General features: G+C 39.7%; 1 protein-coding gene across 4 annotated transcripts in view; it reads right to left on the minus strand.

Moving 5' to 3' along the window:
• Window positions 1–405: 405 nt before the first annotated feature.
• gpat2 (glycerol-3-phosphate acyltransferase 2, mitochondrial) overlaps window positions 406–21,315 on the minus strand; it is a 112,983-nt gene continuing 92,073 nt past the window's right edge. For all 4 annotated transcript variants that reach the window (XM_073466364.1, XM_073466366.1, XM_073466363.1 and 1 more), the window contains 13 exons: window positions 21,220–21,312; window positions 20,396–20,478; window positions 18,161–18,291; window positions 17,977–18,047; window positions 17,549–17,709; window positions 17,288–17,391; window positions 12,523–12,707; window positions 11,741–11,818; window positions 9,813–9,935; window positions 5,031–5,151; window positions 4,191–4,259; window positions 3,776–3,831; window positions 406–943 (listed from right to left, as the gene is read on the minus strand). In XM_073466364.1, the coding sequence (XP_073322465.1) occupies window positions 827–943; window positions 3,776–3,831; window positions 4,191–4,259; window positions 5,031–5,151; window positions 9,813–9,935; window positions 11,741–11,818; window positions 12,523–12,707; window positions 17,288–17,391; window positions 17,549–17,709; window positions 17,977–18,047; window positions 18,161–18,291; window positions 20,396–20,478; window positions 21,220–21,312 (1,392 nt within the window). In that variant the 3' untranslated portion in view covers window positions 406–826. The remainder of the gene's footprint in view (window positions 944–3,775; window positions 3,832–4,190; window positions 4,260–5,030; window positions 5,152–9,812; window positions 9,936–11,740; window positions 11,819–12,522; window positions 12,708–17,287; window positions 17,392–17,548; window positions 17,710–17,976; window positions 18,048–18,160; window positions 18,292–20,395; window positions 20,479–21,219; window positions 21,313–21,315) is intronic.

The raw sequence follows: 21,315 nt of genomic DNA on the forward strand, positions 1-21,315 counted from the left end.
GAATATCTGTTCTCGTTATCAAAATTCGTTAACATTCTGACTGTCCTCTTCCAGGTCACCGTGGTGGGGAGGAGGTCATGTGACTCGGCCACCACTTGGTGATGCCTCGTCCTTCTGGATCCACACTCTTCACATGTAATTTATAATCTACTTGTATCAAATATTTTGTTGTTGTTATCTGTATACTCTGTGATTTTGTTCATCAACATCTAGTGTATGTCTGTCAGTCGTCGGAGACAAATTTCTCTTCCCTGCTTAAAGGGTTTTCCTTACTTGAATCGAGGGTCTAAGGACGCGGGTGTCGTACACTATACAGATTGTAAAGCCCACTGAAGCAATGTGCTTTGTCCGTTAGGACTATATAAATAAAACTGACTTGAAATAAGCAAGTTTGTTTACTGCCAGTATGAACAATGGTTTCCTTTATTCATTTAACTGATCAACTTGTGAGAAACAAGAAAAAAAGCAGAACTAACTCTTAATGTTCACATTACAAACAAAACTTGTGCGGCCTTCATTATAACATAAATATGGTCGAAACACGAGCTGCACCGAGTCCTCAGAGCTGATTACAGGGACTTCATAATCCTCGTCTCCTGTGGCTTTATGCTAATGCTATTACTAAAGATAAACTTAAAAATCAATGTCTCATCACCGAAAAATCAAAATGCAATTAACCTAAAGGCATGAGCGTCCCGGCTCAGCATGCATCATTTTTTGTAATACTTAACACAAGGTTCTCTGACACTAACAGAGGATGAGGTCACACTCTGCAACAAAACAAAGCCAAGTCGTGGCCTTGAGTCGTGCTGCTCTGTTAAACACGTTAATTGTAGAGGTACTGTGAGATGAAGCGGTGCAGTTTCTGCCTGTTTTCTGACAACTGGAACAAAGGAGTGACACCCAGGAAGACGCCTTCTTTCTGACGCTCCTCCGAAAGGACCTAAAGTGAACACAAACACTGTCAGGACACTTAGCTGCAACCACAATGCTTTTTATTCTGTAACCTTCATTTGAACATTGTGAGCACAAAGCTTTTCTTATCTTTAGCGTGTTTTTTTTTCTTGCGCAAGGCCAAATAAAAACACTGAAGTAATAACAGAGATAAAAACAAGACCTTTCAAAACAAATACACGTCCAAAATGAACAAGAAAAGCAGAGCTGAAGATGTTACGTAAACAACATTGAACAACCTTATTCTTTGCGCAAGGTCTGAAATAATGAGGCGAAATGAGCGAGGCAAACTGAGTTCTCCTTTCTTTTGTTTAACAGTTGCATAAACACTGGAAGCACATTTCCCCTTTGATTCGACCTGTGGATTCTAAAAATCAAGCTGTCTTGACATCAGGGAGAAGAATTAGCTGTCAAATCCTTCAGATAAGCAGGATAATGACCATTTCTAACTGATAACCTTGATAAGAAAGTTAATAATTGCCTCATGAGATCTTTGCACATATATAGGTCAATGATGCTCTATTTTTAAAAAGGCAACGATTCCCAGCCCGCAAACTGATAGAGGAGACTGATGGGTGCAGAGACTGTCTACTTTATTGAGTTGAAAGGCTGAGTGGTAAATTGTGTGAGCAGGGAATTTGGTTTATATAGTTTGGATTTAAAAGACTTAAGAGTGAGCTGTCATTTTCTACATTTTTCTGGCAAGAACATGTGCGTTTCTCTTTAGTTCTTAGATTTTAAATTAGTGCCAATTGTCCAGGTTGCCTTCTCCTCTTTTTTATACCCCTGCTGTTGTTTGCAGAGTCAGTGCGGAAGGAAATAATAGATGCTCATATTCCCATCTGCAAGACAAGCCATTTGCTGTCGTCCCTCTTGCACTGTATGAAAAACAACTTCCACAGTCTATAAAAATTGCTGCAGCTTCATAATCCATCACGATAAACATGAAGGCTTTATCCAGCCTCATCAAAGTTTCTGTTTAATCCTCGGTTCACTGTGCCTGAGAGGAGTGTTTTCATATCGGGTCACCTCACAACCCACAGGAAGAAAGGCAAATGTATCACTCAGGAATCCTCAAAATAAAGTCACCTCCAAAACATTTTCCCTGCACTAAAGTCTTAGCTTAATGTGCTTTAAAGGAATAGTTCAATATTTTAGGGAACAAACTTATCTGCTTTCAAGCAAAGAGTTAAATAACATTAATCATGGAAGTATGGTAAATATGAAGCTGAAGCTAAAGACTGGAAACAGCTAGCTTGGTTTTGACCAAAGGTGAACAAAATACATCTCACACCTAAATTATTAGTGTGTTATAACTCTCATATTTGCTCTCATAATAACTAATACCTATATGCTTCTGTTTTGTAGTGAAATTTAAGTTTATATTTCAGTTGTCAGTCTCACAAATATCAGATGGAACAGATACATTTCGATTTTAATCAACTACAGTTGTCTATCGGGCTCCTCAATGGGTCGTGGTTTAATTACGGCATACACATATTAACACGACCAAAAGCACACAACCTCCAGATTCTACCAGACACGTCTGTGTCACGTTACAGCCATAAAACAACCAATATCAGGCAGGCATAATGCTCCGTAGTGGGATATGAAGCCGTGTGGAGGACAGAACAAAACAGCGTTGCACACGTGAGGTTACAGAGACGTGCTCAGCGGAATCAAGGTATTACACTTTACTGTTTCACGCAAGTAGCTACAGTGATTGTGTGTTTTGCCCTGAAGCACTACCAATACACAAGTGACCTACATTTCATTGTGTGCCTGTATGCATCCCGGGTACAAACAGACGAGCAGTGAAGCCGCTGCTCTGCTGTGACGACTGTGTGGAAGGTAGCAGAAAATGGAAGTACTAAAGTGAAATACATGTATATAAAAATTGTACCAAAGTTCACCACTGATCCCAGCTGTGTTTTATTTATTTTTTTAATTCTATCTGAAGCATATTTCAGATAATTTATAAAAGTTTTGAAAAACAAAACATGACATTGGTAGAGCTGCAATAATTAGACAATTAATCATCAAGTCAATTGAAAGAAAATTAATTGTCAATGATTTTGATTATTGATTAGTTGTTAATTTTTCAAGCAAAAATGTCAAACATTTGCTTGTCACAGCTTCTTAAATGTAAGGATTTGCTGCTTTTCTTTGTCATTTCTAACAGTAAATGAAGAGTCTTTGAGTTTTGGACTTTTGGTTGGACAAAAGAAGCAATTTAAAAGACGTCACTTTGGGCTCTGTGAAATTGAATTGTGTGATGATTGTTTTTTCACAAAAAACAAAAAAAGTAGTTCGCTGCAGCCCGAAATAGTGGTAAAGCTAACGTGGTAATAGAAAACAATAAAGGATTATAGGTCCACAAGACAACAGTGCTTTTCTTTTTAAACACCAAAATGTAAACTGTAAATCACTTCGGCATTGGTTAAGTGTTGCCTGTACCAATCTTTTCTAATTCCCATTTTATTTCCCTTGTCTCTTACCCATACATGATTGGATATGGCTGGCTCAAGTCAGGCTCAGGTTGGATTCCTGTTCACGCTGAGCTCGAGACTTGCGATGAAACATGCTGCCAGTAGTTGACCAATTCTTAGATCAGACTCAAGCTCACATAAGAATAGATTTATGTTAAAACAGAACTTTTGGGGAGTTGGACTGCGCCTAAACTTTCAGTCCTGAGTCGCAGTTTGTCGCAGTGAATTCTCCGCAGACAGATTTAGACACACACACACACACACACACACACACACACACACACACACACACACACACACACACACACACACACATAAAGGCTGTCACTCACCCCCAGGTCTATTAGTGTTCTAACTGCAGTATGTGCAGCCTCCTCTGAGCAGCTCTCTGTGAGATACGGCACAAAGGCACACATGAATCACAGGAACAGACAGATATCCAATATAGAAAAACCAGGTCGGGATAACAGAACAAAGCCATTACCAGTGGGATTGATGGAAATTTTATATTGAGTGTTACTGAAGGATGTCATTTGGGTAGTTTCTGATTGTCTGATGTTTTTTTAAGGAGAAGAGCATGTGATGAGAGTAGGGGAGCTACTGCTCTCTGCTGACTTGTTACAACAAAGACTGAATCATTGGGAAAAGGCAAGGTGACAAGCTGTTGAAGTTATGACACAAAGACATGGAGGATCTTTGTGTGTGGATGTGTGTGTGTTTTTGGAGGGGATGTCAGGTTGAGCTCACCGTAGTGCTGTTTCTTCTTATTTGCTGTGTCACGCAGGTGGGAGTGTATCTGAGCCACAAACTCTGCCTCTGTAGCAGAAAAGATGTGAAAATGGAGAAAAGTGGGGACAGTCAGCTGATATACTTTACAGAGTTTTCATGGTTCAGTGACATGCTGTTACACTGAATATTCATGCCTTGTCGGTGGTTCAACAAGCACCTGCAAATGGCTAAATGTGAAGCATAAATATCAGAGACATGAAGAACACCGTCAGCAATCATTTTGATTTAATGTGGCAAGAATGTGAGCGGTTCTTTGGAGAACCGCAACGCTTAATCAATTAGTTTTCGACAATAAATTAGTTGCTGACTATTTTGATAAATGACTAATTGGTTTGAGTAATTTTTGAAGAAAAAAAGAGTAAAGATTTTCAGATTCTAGCTTCTTAAATTTGAATATTTTCTGGTTTCTTTACTCCTCTATGATGGTAAACTGAATATCATTGGGTTGTGGACAAAATAAGATATTTGAGGACATCACCTTAGGCTTTGGGAAACACTGATCAACATTTAGCACCATTTTCTGACATTTGTTGACCAAACAACGAATCGATCCATCGAGAAAATAAATAACGGATTACCCAACTATGAAAATGATGGCCCTAGTCCTTTACTTTTCTTTTTATATCTGTATCAAATAGGGATGCAAATTTTAAGCAATTTCTTTAATAGATAGTCAGCTGCCTTAACAATCAATTATAGGTTAATCATTAATAATATATGAAATATGCTGTAAATACTAAGTGAAAGTCTTGCCAAGTTTCCACACAACACTGTCTCTTTAACATACAGGTCACATACCTGGCAGAGGTGTGTGCAGAAGGTCCAGTCCGGTGGTTGTCCAGCACAGCGCCCTCAGGTGACCTGCCAGCATACTACAGAGGAAGAAGAGCATCTCTGGACACTGACTTGGCTGGCTTATCTGCAGAAGAAGACAGAGACCATCAGAGGTCAAATATGGCAGAATTGAGGGAGGATGAGGGAAGACCAGTGATAAAAGAGCATTTTCCGCTACAGTGAGTCAGTTGGTCTGTTGGCCTCAGAAAGTAATACTGCTGCAGGATGCAGAGGCACAATACTATAAAAGCAACACTTGCTCAAGCAGCATAGTTTTATGTGGGTGTCCCAGGTTCAAATCCCAGTGCTTTTATGTTCATGTAACTCAAACCGATATGTTGAAGGCACACAGTGTATATTGTAGGTAGAAGGGGTGGACAAAATGGCTTAACACCTGAGAACACATAAAAATCTAGTCAGTCTCACTAAAGACTAGACACACCCTAACCCCAGAAGACTTTGAGAGCACTTTGCTTTTTTATTTCCCTAATTACATTCTTTTATTCCACAGGAGCTACAACAGTACAACCAGAAAAGGAGGATATAAACTCTGATTTTAATTTAACTTTTATCCTCCCCTCTATTTTTTAACAGTTTTTCTTGTAGGATATAGTTATATGTTGTTTATATCTATGAATACATTTCATGGGAATTTATTTCCAATATCCTGTAATCAGGCTTGATTGATTAGGACGGGAGTAATTTCCATGATTTTACAGGTCAATACAGTCCTCATCAGAAAGCTGTCACACAGTATGAGTCGAAAAATCTGTGCTCACAACATGGCCAAAAGTATGTGGACATGTGAATGATACACCCAGATGTGATAGTTGAACATCTCATTCTAAACTGTGGGCCATAATCTGCTCTCTCTACAGGAAAGGCTTTGTACAGGATTTGGAATCCTGTCTGCAAGGATTTGCCACAATTCAGCCACAAAGGGGATTTTGAGGCCAGATACTGAGGCGGGGTGATGAGGCAGGCTCAGATTTGGGGTTCAAATTCTTCTGAAAGGTGTTGGATTAGTTCTTCCACACCAGTCTTAGAAAATCATTTTATTTATGGATTTGTGCACAGGGGCACTGTCATGGTGAAACAGGAAAGGGTCTTCCCCAAACTGTTGCCAGATGCTGAAAGCTCTCTATTGTCTAATATATGCTGTGAAATTAAGATTTCCCTTAAGGGAAGTACACAAAAGTACGTGGATAGGGACCCACACATACTGTACCTTTGGCCATGTAGTGTATTATGAACAATGTTTCACTAAAGAAAACTTTCATCTGTTTGAGAAATGCACTGCATTCATGTATGCAAACATTTACAATGAAAAGAGTTAATGGTTACATCTGGTAAATGAAGGAGGCCATGAAACTGGGGTTCATTAAAGGCACTTTATAAATAGTTTAACAGCGTGAATGGGGCCATTATCATCATGTAATATGTAAATATATGCAAGTTTATATTGTACAGTGCAGCTGGTCTCGAATTCCTTGGTCATTACACGGACACACAAACCCATAACGAAATGTGAAGTCTCTCGAGGGATGCTCGACATACTGGACAGGCTGCAGCAGACACAGTATTATGAGTTATGATATGATTCAAACGATGAAAGGTGTGCATGTAAGTAGGTGAGGCCCCGACGGGATAGCAGTATCCGTCAGGTAGTCCATTCTGTGCTTAATGTGGTTGCTGAAGCAATCCACTATAAAATGCCTTGCAGATAATCTGGAGCTTTGACAGATGCCACAAAATCTAGGAAATTCTGGCCAGTGGGCCTGTAACCACGTTTAAAAAAAAAAAAAAAACATTTGAGATGGGAGATCGGACAAGGTTTGGGGTGTCGAAGACACACTGAAGTACCATGTATTTTGGTCGGTTCAAGGCTACGTTAGCAGCCTTGGGGCATATATTGTTTAAAAGGTGCACAATATGACCGCTGATGTGATCCAAATGGGTTTAAAAGGCATTTTTCATTTAATCTCAGCTTTAATAAAACATATTAAGTGATGTATTATACAGCGTGACATTTTAAAGTTCATCCAATTTTCCATTGAGCGCTCTCCATTAAGCACCATGGGGTTAATTCAATCATTCTGTGAATATGCAGCACTCAGTTCACAGTAGAACTTTAAAACAAACATGGCCGAGAGAAAAGAGAGAGCGGTCAGAACAACAGTCATTAGTTGAGCTGCATGAGGAATAAAAACACAATTAAACAAAAGGCAAAAAAGAATATGCAGTGAAGATATAGAGACTACTATAAAGTCCAATAACAGCCCATTAGATAAATCTGTTTATGCTGGAGAAGTAATGAAACAAAACAAAAACAAAACAGAAATCAGTTTTTAAGCTGCCGGTTTTCAATTATATTTCAGTGTATACATCATTGCTACCTGAGGAGATATTTTGCTTGTCAGCTTGCATCGTCGAGTTAAACAAACAAAAGACGCCTTTGGAAAAACGAAAAGTTCTACATTTCAGTGAACAAAATTACATTTTTTAAAATTCAGGTGAAATACAAGGCATACATCTCAAAACCTATTATTATTGTATTACAGCCAGCCTGCTTTGTGAGACCACCTAAAGTGAATTTTGGCAGGCGAACTGAGGAGGAGGTAAGGGAATTTCTTTCATTGTTTGGTATGGAGGTGTGAGGGCTGAGGGCAGCAGAGGCGAGGGCGTCAGGAAAAGAAAAGTGAGAGCAGTGGATGGAGAAAGTTTGAGATTAGAGTTAAAAGGAGTAAAGATGTATTCATAATATTGAGGCTCTTTCTCAGTGTACAAGTTTCAATCAGAGAGAAGATTTAAAACCAGTGTGGAGGTGGTAAATCTGGTAAATCAAATTGATTGAAGCACATGTAGGCATAACAATGTCTTTGGATGTATTCTTTATAGATTACTCTAGTGAGATACATTGTTCCTTAAAACTTCTGATAAAAATAACATGTAAAATAACGGCTGTATACCGAGTAAGTAATGATGATGATAGTGCGCACATCCAACCTCATCCGGGTAAAGGTGCAGTACACACACTGCATGTTCAGAAAAATGTGTAATGTTCAACCTTCAAGGTCTTCATCAGGCAAATATCCATTTTTATAAAAAGCAGGCTACACAGTATACACAAACAAATCTAATACAAAAACACATCTCATCCCAAACCAATCTACTATGTACATAAAAACACAAAAATGTCAAAACAATAAAAAAAAGGTTTCCCGGTCTCTGAATTGCCACCCACATCAAGTGGAACTGAATGTCAATGTGTGCCTATCCTTCAACCTTTTCTAGTACATCTACATGTTTTCATGCACATAGTACATGTACATCATTTTGGGATGATGGGTGTTTATCATCTTCTAATTCTAGTTGAGGCTTTCATGTTCGTCTGTATATACAGCCTGCTTTTTGCTCAAATGGATTTCTACCGGATGATAACATCGATGGCCAAAACATTCCATTAATAATAATTTTTCTCTTTTTCATTATCAGAGACTGAAGAAATGTAACTTAACATAAAAACTTAAAACACTATCTTGACTGTGAACATTTCTGCCTGAGTTGGACAGATTTTCATCTGGAGTGATGGTTGGTTGACTATAAAAACTACTCCCAGGATCCCACTGTACTTCCCAATGCCATGTCAATGTCAATGTCATCAGACATATTTTGTTGTCATTGTTTTGATGAAACAGATTGATTGAACAGTCATCAAAGCTGAAATTCCCAGTCGGAAACTCAGGCAAGATCCATGAAGCCCAACTTTACCAACATAAATACAGATGACATCACAGCAGTATGCTGGTGCACATAGTGAACAATTACCTTTTATCTTTTCATCACTTTTTACTTTATGTAGTATTCATTTAGTGAAAGGTGCCGTAAATACAACTTTGTAGTTGCCACTTCCATTTGAGTTGATTAATGCTTGATAGAAGTCTTTGCAAGCATTCGGTATGATCTTACTCCTCCTGTCATAAGTGCCCCAATCTGTTAAAATCAGCTGCTATAGTTGCTTTTAAGTTTACATCAACATCTGTTTGCTGTGGCGTCCCTGTTTTCCTGAGCAGATGCATTGGGAAAGATTGGATGTGGGGAATGCCGGCTCCAAATTATTGACTTCTGGCTTGCAATGGATTGCAGTATCAGACATGTAATGTTTTGTTAAGAGCAATGAGTGTCAACATTACGGTTTGCTTAAACGAAGGCTGCTCAATTTACCTTTGAATTCACATGTGATATTCTTTTCTTTGCATTTTGAGTTACCGAAAATGAGAAAAACGTGCATAACGTGCGAACATATGAAAGATGTTGATGATCTATCAATAAGCAGTTTAAATTCTACATGTACTTCACGACTCTGTCTCTGAGGCTTTCATCTAAAAGTCACTTTGTAGTGTTTGTAACAGATGCACCTGCACTTGGAGCTCGAGCTGTTTGGTCCCTTTGGGAAGTTGGTTAGCTGCCTTGTGTTGCTATGAAAAAATTACATATAACAGCCATGACAGTAAGGCCTCTTTAAAAGCTGGCACATATTGCTAATTGCCATTCAAGTTACGTGACTCAACTGTGTAGGTGCTTTTGTAATGGAGATTTAGTTACTTCAAAGTTCTGTTTCATGTGGTGTTATGTATTTCTGTACGTGCCCTGTAGCCAGTCACCTCGAGCGGCATCACTTGTAAGTCATACCAGTATGGATAATTTTTCCCTTCATATATAACCTCTAGCAGTGCTCTTCTGTACCTTGTAGGAACGCAGATCCTCTTCCTCACAGTCTGAGTCGCTGTGATAAGGGTCGTCAGAGGTGGTCCAGGTCAGAGTGCCCTCCCTCTTCCAGAAATCACAGACGGGAACGTCCCTGGGAATCTACATAGGATGGAAGGTAGGACAGACAGCGGCATGTCCGACTGTAACTCCTTTTGTCTGGTAAGGCCATGTGTGACTTAAAGTCTTAAACAGTTTGAGTCTAAGTTGTGTGCATATTTTGTTTAATGTATGATTTCCATTGCAAAATCAATCAAGATAAAGTCTGAGACTTGATTTTACACAGCAGACTATAAACATCAAATTCCAACTGGGAGAAAATAAACATCTATGTATACACCTTATTACCTCTCTGTAACTTCAAGATCACTGGTGGTGGACAACACCACCACCACAGCTCCCAACACCTCCTTTCTCCACTGACTAAGGATTGTTTTTTGTTCTGGTGTTTTTTATTATCTCAGGAACCCTGCACATTTGCGCAGGCACATTTATCATATATTGCACAATTTATGTACATACAAGGACAGTTACTGTATATAGCATGTTTATCTTTATTCTAATAGTTTTTATTATATTTTCTATTCCAATTGTTATTTTATTCTTCAGATATTCTCTTTATTATCGTCTATTTTTTGAGACTTACTCTTGTACTGCTACTATTTCCCTCTGTACTGCTGTGTTACCTGCAAATTTCGGATCAAAAAAGGAACATCTTATCTTATTTTCTTCATCAATATCTGCCTGTCTTTGATTGTCTTCACTGAGCTTGTATTATTGTCAGTTAGTGGTTGCTCTCTTTTTTATTGAGCAACTCTGTTTTTCCTTGTTATTTTGTTTCTATTATTCTCCTGAACTATTAACAAGGCAGAAACTGTGAACACATCACTGACATTTTATCATCTTTTGATGATATGGCTTTTTTAGCAAACAATTGCTTATTAACACATCCAGCAGTTACAGAGCAATGTTATCATTCATTCATGTTTCAGTCCACCTTTCAGACCACATTTTCATTTTAAAGACTATAATTACAATAATAAAATCATTATGAACAGACTTCATTAAAACACTTTCGCCTTGTTATGCAAGTGGCCATGGGAGTGCTACAAATAAAACATGTAACGACAACTGAGCATTAACCAATATAGATGGTGATTAGGAAATCAAAATAAAGTAGGGCTTTAATGATTAGTGGACGGGTTAATTAAAGGAAAATTGGCAACAATTTTGATGACTGAATAATTGTTTAAGTCATTTATCAAAGAAAAATGTGGTTTCATGCTTTTCAATAGGGTTAGCTGATGCAGAAATTTTCAAATACGTTTGCTATTAAGACCAACACCTTGTTAGCAAAAGGCTTTTAGGCTTTTCAAATGCAATAAATTTAAATGGCTTTGTGCTGAAGTACTGCTGCATGTAACTTAACATAGACAGCATAACCTGTACCAACTCCTTACTGATGAGATTCTCTTTTGGACCTTGGTTGACCAACAACAGGGAGGCTCCTGTGATTAGCACTGACCAAATCATCTATTCCAGGGCTCCTGTTAAGTAGCCTCATGCTGCTAATTTTCTCCATCTTCACCTGACAGACGCTGGTTCAGTGGCTTCGGTCAAAATCTGACTGGTTTAAGCTTCTCAAATGTGACAACTTGCTAATTTTCCCTGTATTATATGGTATTATATTGTTTAAATATTGTGCTTCAGATCGTTTGTTGGATAAAACAAACGATTTGAGGACCTCAACAGACACCATCTTTTTAAACTAAGTCTTTGTAAAAAAAAAAAAAAAAAAAAAAAACATATAAAAAAATATAGAGTTGAAGATATGTTATGCCAACAAGATATTTAGGATTTTTGAATAATTAAATAAGCGGAGAAAAAAATATATAGATTTATCTTACTTCTTCCATAATCAGGATGCCACAGCGGACTAGACTGTCAACTGCATCCAGGGCAAAACTCTGGGATGACTGACAGGGCTGGGGAAAGAGACAGAGAGAGAGAGAAAGACAGAAAGAGAGGGGGAGATAGAATGGGAGAGAGATAAGTAAGGGGGTAAGTAAATGGGTAAGCTCACTGGTGAAGAAATGTTAGAGGCACAAACAGCCTCAGCCCATCACATATCTAAGCAGACAGCTGACACAGAACATAAGGTGTATAGTAGAGATGTGGCAGAGATCAGAGGACAAGAATAAAAGATGGCTGGCAGGAGGATGAGAGCAGGAGTGATATTTCTTGTGTGAGGAATGGGGTGAGAAAAACATAGCTGCAAGCAGAGGAGACAAGAAAGAGCAGCTGCTGAAATCAAAGGTGAACAAACAGAGAAAGAAGCAGCATTTCTGGCTCTGATTTGGGGCTCTTAAAGTCACTCTGATGAAGCAGGTACATACACACACACACACACACACACACACACACACACACACACACACACACACACACACACACACACACACACACACACACACACACACACACACACACACACACACACACACACACACACACACACACACACACACACACAGGACAAACACACACACATAATTTGAAAGCTCTCTCTGCCAGAGATAGAGGCAGCAGAGCAGGATGAATGGCTGTTCAGCTCCATTAAACATCCATTGAATGAGACACACTGGGTTGTGTGTGTGTGTGTGTGCGTGTGATATGAATTCAAACTCACTGTCATAAAGCCCGGAGGCAGGAGATGGCAGAGCTGCAGGGCTCTCTCAGTCAGCTCCGACTGGCAGAGCACCACATCAAACTCCATGATATTTGTCACCTCCTCCCCGTCCACGCCGTCGCTCCTCACCCTGCTGCTGATGCCGCTGTTGGCCACCTCACACAGCATGGCCGACACCGCACACGCTAAGAACAAAAGACCAAACATTTGACCATTTGCTCCAACTCGTCATGCACACACATTGAGAAAACTGGTGTGATCCAAAGTAAGCAGGTTTATATCTTAGCAAAATATCTCCAAATGTTCCTGTTTGGACACTGGACACAGTGGGTCAGTTGATGAGATTTTGCTGATAAGAAGATTTAGGATTTCATTAATTTACACAAGTGTTTTCTCTTTATTTGGACCATTTATCCCTATTTTGCTGCTTTCATGTGCTGGTGGGAAAGTCTTGAAATCCAGATTGTTCATGTCCCTAAACTAGTCCCTTCGCCCCAGGAAGCCAAACACAGGAGACATTATGGAGGCTGGTGGTAATTTGAGTTCAAGTGTCCATAAAGTGGGGATTACCGTATGCTCCATAGACTTATTTTTACAACTTAAGGTTAGCAGCCATGTATTAATCTACTACTGAGGCTTTCAGCAGCTCGCAGCCTTCTGCCCACGAGCTTCGCTTTGTATAGAAACAAAAGACGTCAAGCAGGAATAATGAATCACACAGGCAAAGTAGCTTCCTGCTTTTCAAAACACCACATTATTTTTACCTCCATCAATAATGCTAAAAAGGGGCTATAGTACTGTATCTACAGCTTCACCCCAGCCTGCCGTGAGCATGGTATCTACAAACAAAGCAGATAGCTCTCAGCTCATGGATGAGCTGATAGAAGACTTTCATGAGGATTTGGGATCTAGGCTTTCTGCCACCAGATGATTACCATATTTTACTCAATCACATTTTGCTGTTCCAAACCTTATAGCCAGACACCCCAAAACTGGGCGATTCTGCCAAAAAGTTATGTTCAGTGCCAATGTTTTTCCACGCTGGAGCTGACAGGCGCAGAGACTGCAGAAAGTGAGATTTTGAAAAAGTTTGGGAAAAATCCTGGTAAGGGTTAATAAGACCATGAAGACGGAGGGCTGACACATGAAAGTCTGTCTTGTCCATCAACCACCTTCGACCTTCAGAACATTACAGCACTTTCTGCCTGGTTACATCTAGAGCATTTCCTTTCTGCACTGAAATTAATAAACAATCTAAATAATAAGTGCAAGGTGCAGACCTGTCTGATGTGGACATGAATTGCTAGAATTCTGATTCTGAAGTATCCAGGACTCAAAGTGGCTGCCGAGAAGAAGTGCCTTAACATGCTCCTATTATCATGAAATCAAACAAAGATGAGCAATAACCAAACTTAAACAATAGTTTGCAGGGCTGTATTTGCATGTTAAGGGTTTCATGCTACCAATGTGCAAGCACATTTGCAATGGCCACATTACAGGATGTGTGATGTCAAGTATCGAGGCAAATTAACTCAAACACATTCTGCTACAGCTTTTTTGATGCATGATACCAAAGAGTTCAGTTCTCATTTTCCATGACAAATCTACAAGGGAAGGCTGCCTGATCTAACAAAATCTGCTCTGATTTAACGGTTTTTGGATACACAGAGTTTGCTGCTAGTGAGTGACATGAAGGCTCTGCATGCACAGCAAGGGTGTCACAGTGGGGTGTTCTTTGGTCATTAAAGGAGAGATGTTGGGGGGTTGCTAAAAGTGGAACAAGTGGCCAACAGAGCCACCATCGAGACTGAATTGAGTTGTGGTCTGTTTGTTTTGGATTGTGGAGACATATTTCATTGCTACTTGCCATTTGCTTCATTGTTTTGTATGGTTTGAAAGAACTACGTTATTTCTATTTCATAATATTTTAGAATTCCTTGATTTAAAAATGTCACTTTTTTCTAATATCATCCACACAAATCTGACACTGTGGCACTGTTACATAACATTAACAGCATGTAGTTTTTTTAGATGTTACATGCTACTGTCTGTCCTCTTCAGGGACTCTTCAGCAGGGAACCTGTCAACGGCCAATAATTCCTACACATGAGTGCTATAATGTTCAGTTCAGGTTGTTTTGAACTGAAAATGAAAGTAGGATTCCTTGCAGCACTGACTGACTGTTGTATTAGACTGAATCAGTATTAGCTGGGTGTTCCTAATAAACTGGAAACTGAGTGTCTTGTGTATTACAAATACACGTGAATTCAGTCACACAAAGTCATTGCTCTCTCACACACACACACACACACACACACACACACAGACAAAATAAAACATTCACTTATTAAATTATAACATATATTAAAATATCAGCGAGCAGACCTTTAAAGTCCCTCAGAGGAATAAATGTTCCAGTTGTGAGATGCACAGTACAAGATTTAAACCTGGAGATACCACAGTTTCTATGAGGAATTTTTAAAGCCAACCTACTCTGTGACCTGCTTGTTCACTCTGAACTCTGAGAGGGTGATGTTATGTATCTTGGCAACGTAGAAAGCATTGCTTTGTATAGGAGAACATAGGTATGTTGGCTGTCAGTGATGACCATCTGACCTTTTCATGTAACTGTCACTGAGCCTGATTAATATGACCACAATAATCTGATAACTGGGAATAATCAGGTTATTATAATAATCTGAATGTGATAATGGATAAAACAGGGTTTACATGATTCAGTCAATTAGTTGGATTTCTTTCCAAGTACATGATGAAAATTTCAGAATGTCACAAAGAGAATTTGTCAAATTGTGTGACCTGATGAAGGATGTCATGAGCCCGCCCCCCGACGAGATAACAGTGTGTGCCGCTATACCTCTAAAAATAAGACTAGCAATAGTGTTGTACAAGGTTGGTAGCTGCAGAGAGTACAGACTGACCACATCTGCATCCGCTCGCGTTTTACCAACATCTGGTTTCTTTTACATTTTGACACATGCGCAGATGTAAAAGAACGACAGAAACAGGATTAACGGTATACATGCACCGAATAAAACTGAATATTGGGCAAAAAACTAGGTGTGTATCGGATTTTTCCGGATTCAATAAAGCATATTGCATTATGGTGTTTACATGACCACTTGAATAATGTGGTAGCTCCATAAATCAGACACTGATTGATTTATTAGTGTGCATGTAAACGGGCTCAATGGTGACTGCAATTAGCTGTTGAACTGAATGGCACTGTGGTAAATAGCACCCGATTGTTTAGGAGTAGTCTGAGCTCAAAAGATATCTCTATAATCCACTTTATGTATGTATGATGTTTTTCTGCTATTAAAAGGAGAAACAAGCTCTCTTCTAGTGTAATACAACTGCAATCATTTGGTTTTGAGTGAGGTGTTCAACTTCAACAATCTACTATTTAAATAAATTCCTTAATATTTATAATGCAGGACTGTATCGATTACATTCTAATTATCAGCATGGATCAAAGAAAGGACATCAAAGGTTGTACTCCTGTGAAGTTCATGTATTTTATCTTTTAGAGTTTTGTATTTTAATCCAAGTCCATAACATGTAGTTCTTACACACCTAGGGGTGAGTAAGGCTAAGATGTAGTGATCAAAGATGGATGACCTTATACTCCATTGGGCACGACTAAGATTTGTTGTGTTAAAACTCGCAGGCATTTTCTCTCCTCTCAGAACTCCAGTGGAACATGTACTGCAAACTGCTATTGTCTTGTCTTCCACTGAAGAGCTCAGTTAGCTGTGGAGCTAGAGGCCGTAGAGTTCGTCTGGACTGGGACCTCAGATCACTGGGAGAGTCACCATGGGCGATGGGGCCCAGCTCAACTGATTTTGGCCACCTGACGTGAGAGTGAACACAGCTGGACACCAAACTGGGACTAAACACAGCCTCCAAGACCGACTGAGGTCAGTTTGCCGACAGGGGATACCTTACAGAGGTGATTTACAGCAGCTCTGACCACTACTATGAGAAGAGGCGTGTAGCAAGAGAGGAGCGACAGAGTGCTGGACATCAGCAGCGAGTGAAAGCGGCCTGTAAAACATCTTACTCTGTGAATTGAGGATACATTTCAACCAAACTAGTAGTGATTGTGCCAAGACAAAGACTGTGTAAATTTGAATAAAGTGTGTTCTATGATGAGTTAACAAGGCAATTAAGCTCCTCTTAGCTCAGTAAAGGAGAGAAACCTGAATTCAGAAGGAAGTTATGTCTTTCTGCTTAGAAAGGAAAATAATGGAACATATATCTGCCAGCTGAAACTACAGGCGCTATAGGAATACGGCCTCTTGCCTGTGCAAAGTGGTAATATAAGACAGGATGGGCTGGGCTAGCTGGCTAGCATAACTTCAGTAGACATTGGACATCATAAGGCATAACATACAAAAACTGGCAGAAGAAGAACTACAGTACACTGCCATTGATGACCTGTCCTCATATCACTTCTTTTTTTATGTCTAGTAGAAAAAAATCTGCTGCTGCATGTACAGCACCCTGACACTGCTCAAAGCTTGGCATGTCTTAAACACGCAGAATATTCAGTACTTAAACTTTAAAAATGTCACGTGTCAAACTGATTTTCCACACTGACATGCCAACAGTCAGAGCCACAGCCAAGGCCTCCCACGAAAAATAAGGCGCCTGTAGAACACAGGGTCTCAACATGATATTTAGGCTTAAATGTTACAGGCAGCATTTTTGTCAGCACAAAATACATGCAGGCAACGTCACTCACCACCAACAGCTTCCAAAATGAAGGTGTGTGTGACAATCTGGGCCTGGAGGGTGAGATGAAGTGTGGCAGCGAGAGAAGGACGAGGGATAATAAAAGGGTCCTTCCTAGAAGGAGAGAAACATAGACCAACAGGAGGAAAGGGCAGTAATGGACACAGAGGTTTCACTGAAAGGGAAATTGGATTTTTGATAAGCAACAGAGTTTTGCTGTATAGAGCTTATCAGTGTTCTTTGTTTTTCTTTTGACAGGCAAAATACCAACCTAGACGGTGCTGCAGCTATGATGAGATGAGGGGCGAGCTGAGAGAGGGAATAGTGGACTACCTCCACTAAACTCCCCCCAAATCCGACGTCTTTGTTCCTGAACAAGACTTCATCCGTGAGCCAGGCCACATCACGACACAGGAGAGATGTACTCACGCCCTGCGAAGGAGAAAGATGTAGAAGTTTAGCTCCGAAATCAGACATGAGCATTAACCATCTGGTGACATTAGTTAGAGACTGGTGGGTATAACTCAGAAAATCACTGTCACACTCTAATAAACTAGCACGGAAACCAATTCTGTTTATGAGACTCCTGGAGTATTGATGGATCCTTGGAGGGGCAGGGGTGGATTTTAACAGCGGGGAAATTTTAACCAAGGGGAAAATTGCTCACCAAACACACAAACACAGGGATGGTGCACTTGCCTTGCGGTGTCTGTACAGCAAAAGACTGGACACCAAGCTGGTGCACATCACAGCCATGCAGGAGGTCACAGCTAGAAGTACACACAAACACACACACACTCACTTTACAGAGATAATGCAGAACAATTTGCATAACATTAAGAAAGATTTATGATTCAGCAGGGGTACATAATCCTGGACCCACAGAAGATGAGGTGGAGGGTGATGGCGATGCTGAGGTCTCTCTCTGTAGTCAGCTCTTTGAGTTCAGATGCATAATGAGAAGAAGAAGGCAGGAGCCACGACATCCTCCTCCGCCCAAACAATCTCTCAGTTCTTAAGAGACAATGTGAGATGAGGAAAGAAGGATGTCAGGATGATCTACAGAAGTGTTTTTTTTTTAGGTTGTCTCAACTGACTTACACTTAAGAAAATCCTCAAGATTCTCATGAAATCAAATCCCTATTTCAAAACTAGATATGGTTGAGATTCTTTCTGCAATATCCATTTAATGTATTTACATTGAGTGATTACTTCTCTAATAAAGTATTTTTACGTGTCTCAAAAAAGGCAGTTGCTAACAAGTGGCTAAATGAGACTACAGAGGTTGTCAGGGAAATTTAACGTCATCATGCTGAACACAGACACTCATCTACTCACTAGTCCGTCTTTACAGGCAGACTTTAGTTGCAAACTATTCTAATTTAACTTTACAACTTGAAGTTTGATCAATTTATAGCAAAGTGTGTGTAATATTGCGTGTAAGACGCTTAGTGGTGGTAACGTTTAAGTCATGCAACCACATACAGCCTAACATTAGCTTTTTACTCCTGGTGATTGCATTTACATCTCAAAAATCATTAAAGTGGTGTTCATCTGTGAAGTATCATAGACTTGTGTTAGCCACATAACTTAATTTCTTCAATAATCAAATAAAATCCAATTCAAAAGTCCCGTAGACTTTTTGTAGAGGGAACCAGGGCGATGCTACCTTTCAGGCTAGCATACAAAAAAGACCTGAGCTGGATTCAAGTTGCCCTCAAATGTACGTGGGATTCACAGGAAATGGTGCAGCACAATTATATCTCATTGATATCAGCCTCGCTGTTTACTGTTCACGCTCTTTACCCTGTGTCAGAGCAGCCACAGTGAGCTGTTCGTGGAAGAGTTGCAGAACTTAGAGTTGGTAAACTTCAAGAAGAGATCCACTCTTGGCCTTAGGCCATCAGAATGTGTTGCAGTAAATTGCATTCATTGTCAAGGGAGTTGCATAACAAATCATGTGAATCCCAGTTTAAGCGTCACTTGCCCCAGCTGAAAAAAACTGAACAACTTAATTTTATTATATTACATGCAATTTTTCAGTAATTATCAATTCATGCTTAATACGACATTGGCTTAAAATTAGCTGTATTTCCAGTGAAATCTTAATGGTCATTAAGCGAGTTCAGTGGATGACTACACAATAATTCTGAGAATAAAAGGGATGTGTTAGTGGGTAAATTTCCACTGTAGACTGAGGCACTTTAGCGGATGCAATAGCAGTGTGTGTAGTACATTTTATGAGCTGCTTATCTGATGGTATGCTGAAGTAAGATGAGTGTGTTATTCAAGCGTCTTAGCATTGCATGCGTGTGTGAGATATAATAACACACACGCACACAGAAAATAGTGTTTCAGAGTGTGTTCTTCATATCTGGCTCTGTTAACAACTAAGTCCTACAGAAAGAGACACTGTTCATCTAAACAAGAATAAATAAACCGTGAACTCTGGAAAATAAGTGTTTGTCTGTAAGGACTTTTAATTATGGCAGCTCTCACATCTGCTGCATTTCTTATACGTGAAAACAAAAAAAGAGCCTTCAAAAGCTGAAACTTCAGCAGCTGGGGAAAAAGAGAGTGAGGAAGCAAGGCAGAGATGCAGTGTTAAGTACCAGAGCACGTTAATGATATAGACATGCACAAAGAACTGAAACTGCTCACATGCTGATAACAATCCAATCTAACTATCCCTCTCTACCTCTTTTCATCATTCACTTCCCATCTCTTTAACTCATGCTGAGTTTTTTTTCTGCATCTGCTCTCTCAGAAGAATTAAATATATGAGGGGAGAAGCCACTCTGCTCGTCAACAGCCAAGCAGAGATTGAGTGGGGATGTTATTTTCTTTCTGTTATCTTTTTCACTGGCAGACTGTGTAATGTTGATGGTAATTGGACCGAGTCTAAGAGGATGAAAAAGCATCAGAGCTTGCATCGTATCTGTGCCAGATTCAAGGTTTAGAGGAGATTTTATCTTCAAAGTTTAAGAGAAAGTAACTTTTCAATTTCACAGATGTTAGATAAAACACAATTCAAATCCAAACTCCATTGTGGTTTGTTCACATACAGTATAAAATGCTCACTCGTGCAAGCACGTTTGTACACAGGTGGTTGGATTACCTGTTGTGGAGGATAACAGGCAGCAACAGGTCCTGTAGAGGGAGCCATTCATCTACTCTGCACCTCCCTGACTCGCACATCTCCTACACACACAAACAGACAAAAATGTAGACGCACACATGCACATGTAGTATATCTAAATCATTTAATATTTATGCTTTGGTAAATCAAGCAGAGAAAATTAAACTTTCCATTAAAACTTTTAATTCCAACGATTATTGCTGAAGCCCATTCCTCTTTTATTATCACCACATGATAACTTCCAGCTCCACTTGGGAGGCTGTTTACTACATACACCGAGGTCAAGCTAATGCTGTCCTGCAGTGAATCCTACCTTAATTAAGGTTATAGTGTTCTGTTTTCGTTGAAAGCTTTTAAAGAGAAGATGATTTAACTTTCTGATAATTTTGGAGGCTGCTGTTAATGGTTCTCTCGAATTAATTTCAGTTATAATGAGAGGTGTTCTCATCCTGTTCCTAGGCAGACTAACTGTGCTCCATAATAGGGAGCAAATGCTTGTTCTGGTTTAGCTAACTTTGGCAAAAACCAACACATGCCTGAAACTTTCAGACTACATGCTACATAGGCCCCACAGCAGCCTACGAGCAACCAGAGCACTGATGCAAACTATACATTCATATGGCATTCAAATTGTTGTGGCAGTAAATATTCAGGTCAGGAAACACAACACTGTGATTCCTCTTCAAGCATCAAGCTTCAGCATGAAATGCTTACATCTCATGCCCAAGTCTATAACCTGTGGTGAGGTGATAGGAGAAGAGAACCACTTCTCTAACTGAGAAGCAGGTCTTTCTGCTGTGCACCTTGAAAGAAAAGGGCTGAGCGATGTGGATCCTCACACTTCCTCCTGGTCTCCTCCAAAGAAGAGACCACAGCCACTGCAACACAGAGCCAACCTG

The sequence above is a fragment of the Pagrus major genome, chromosome 5 (assembly GCF_040436345.1).
Source record: "Pagrus major chromosome 5, Pma_NU_1.0".
In the NCBI taxonomy this organism is placed as follows: Eukaryota; Metazoa; Chordata; class Actinopteri; order Spariformes; family Sparidae; genus Pagrus; species Pagrus major.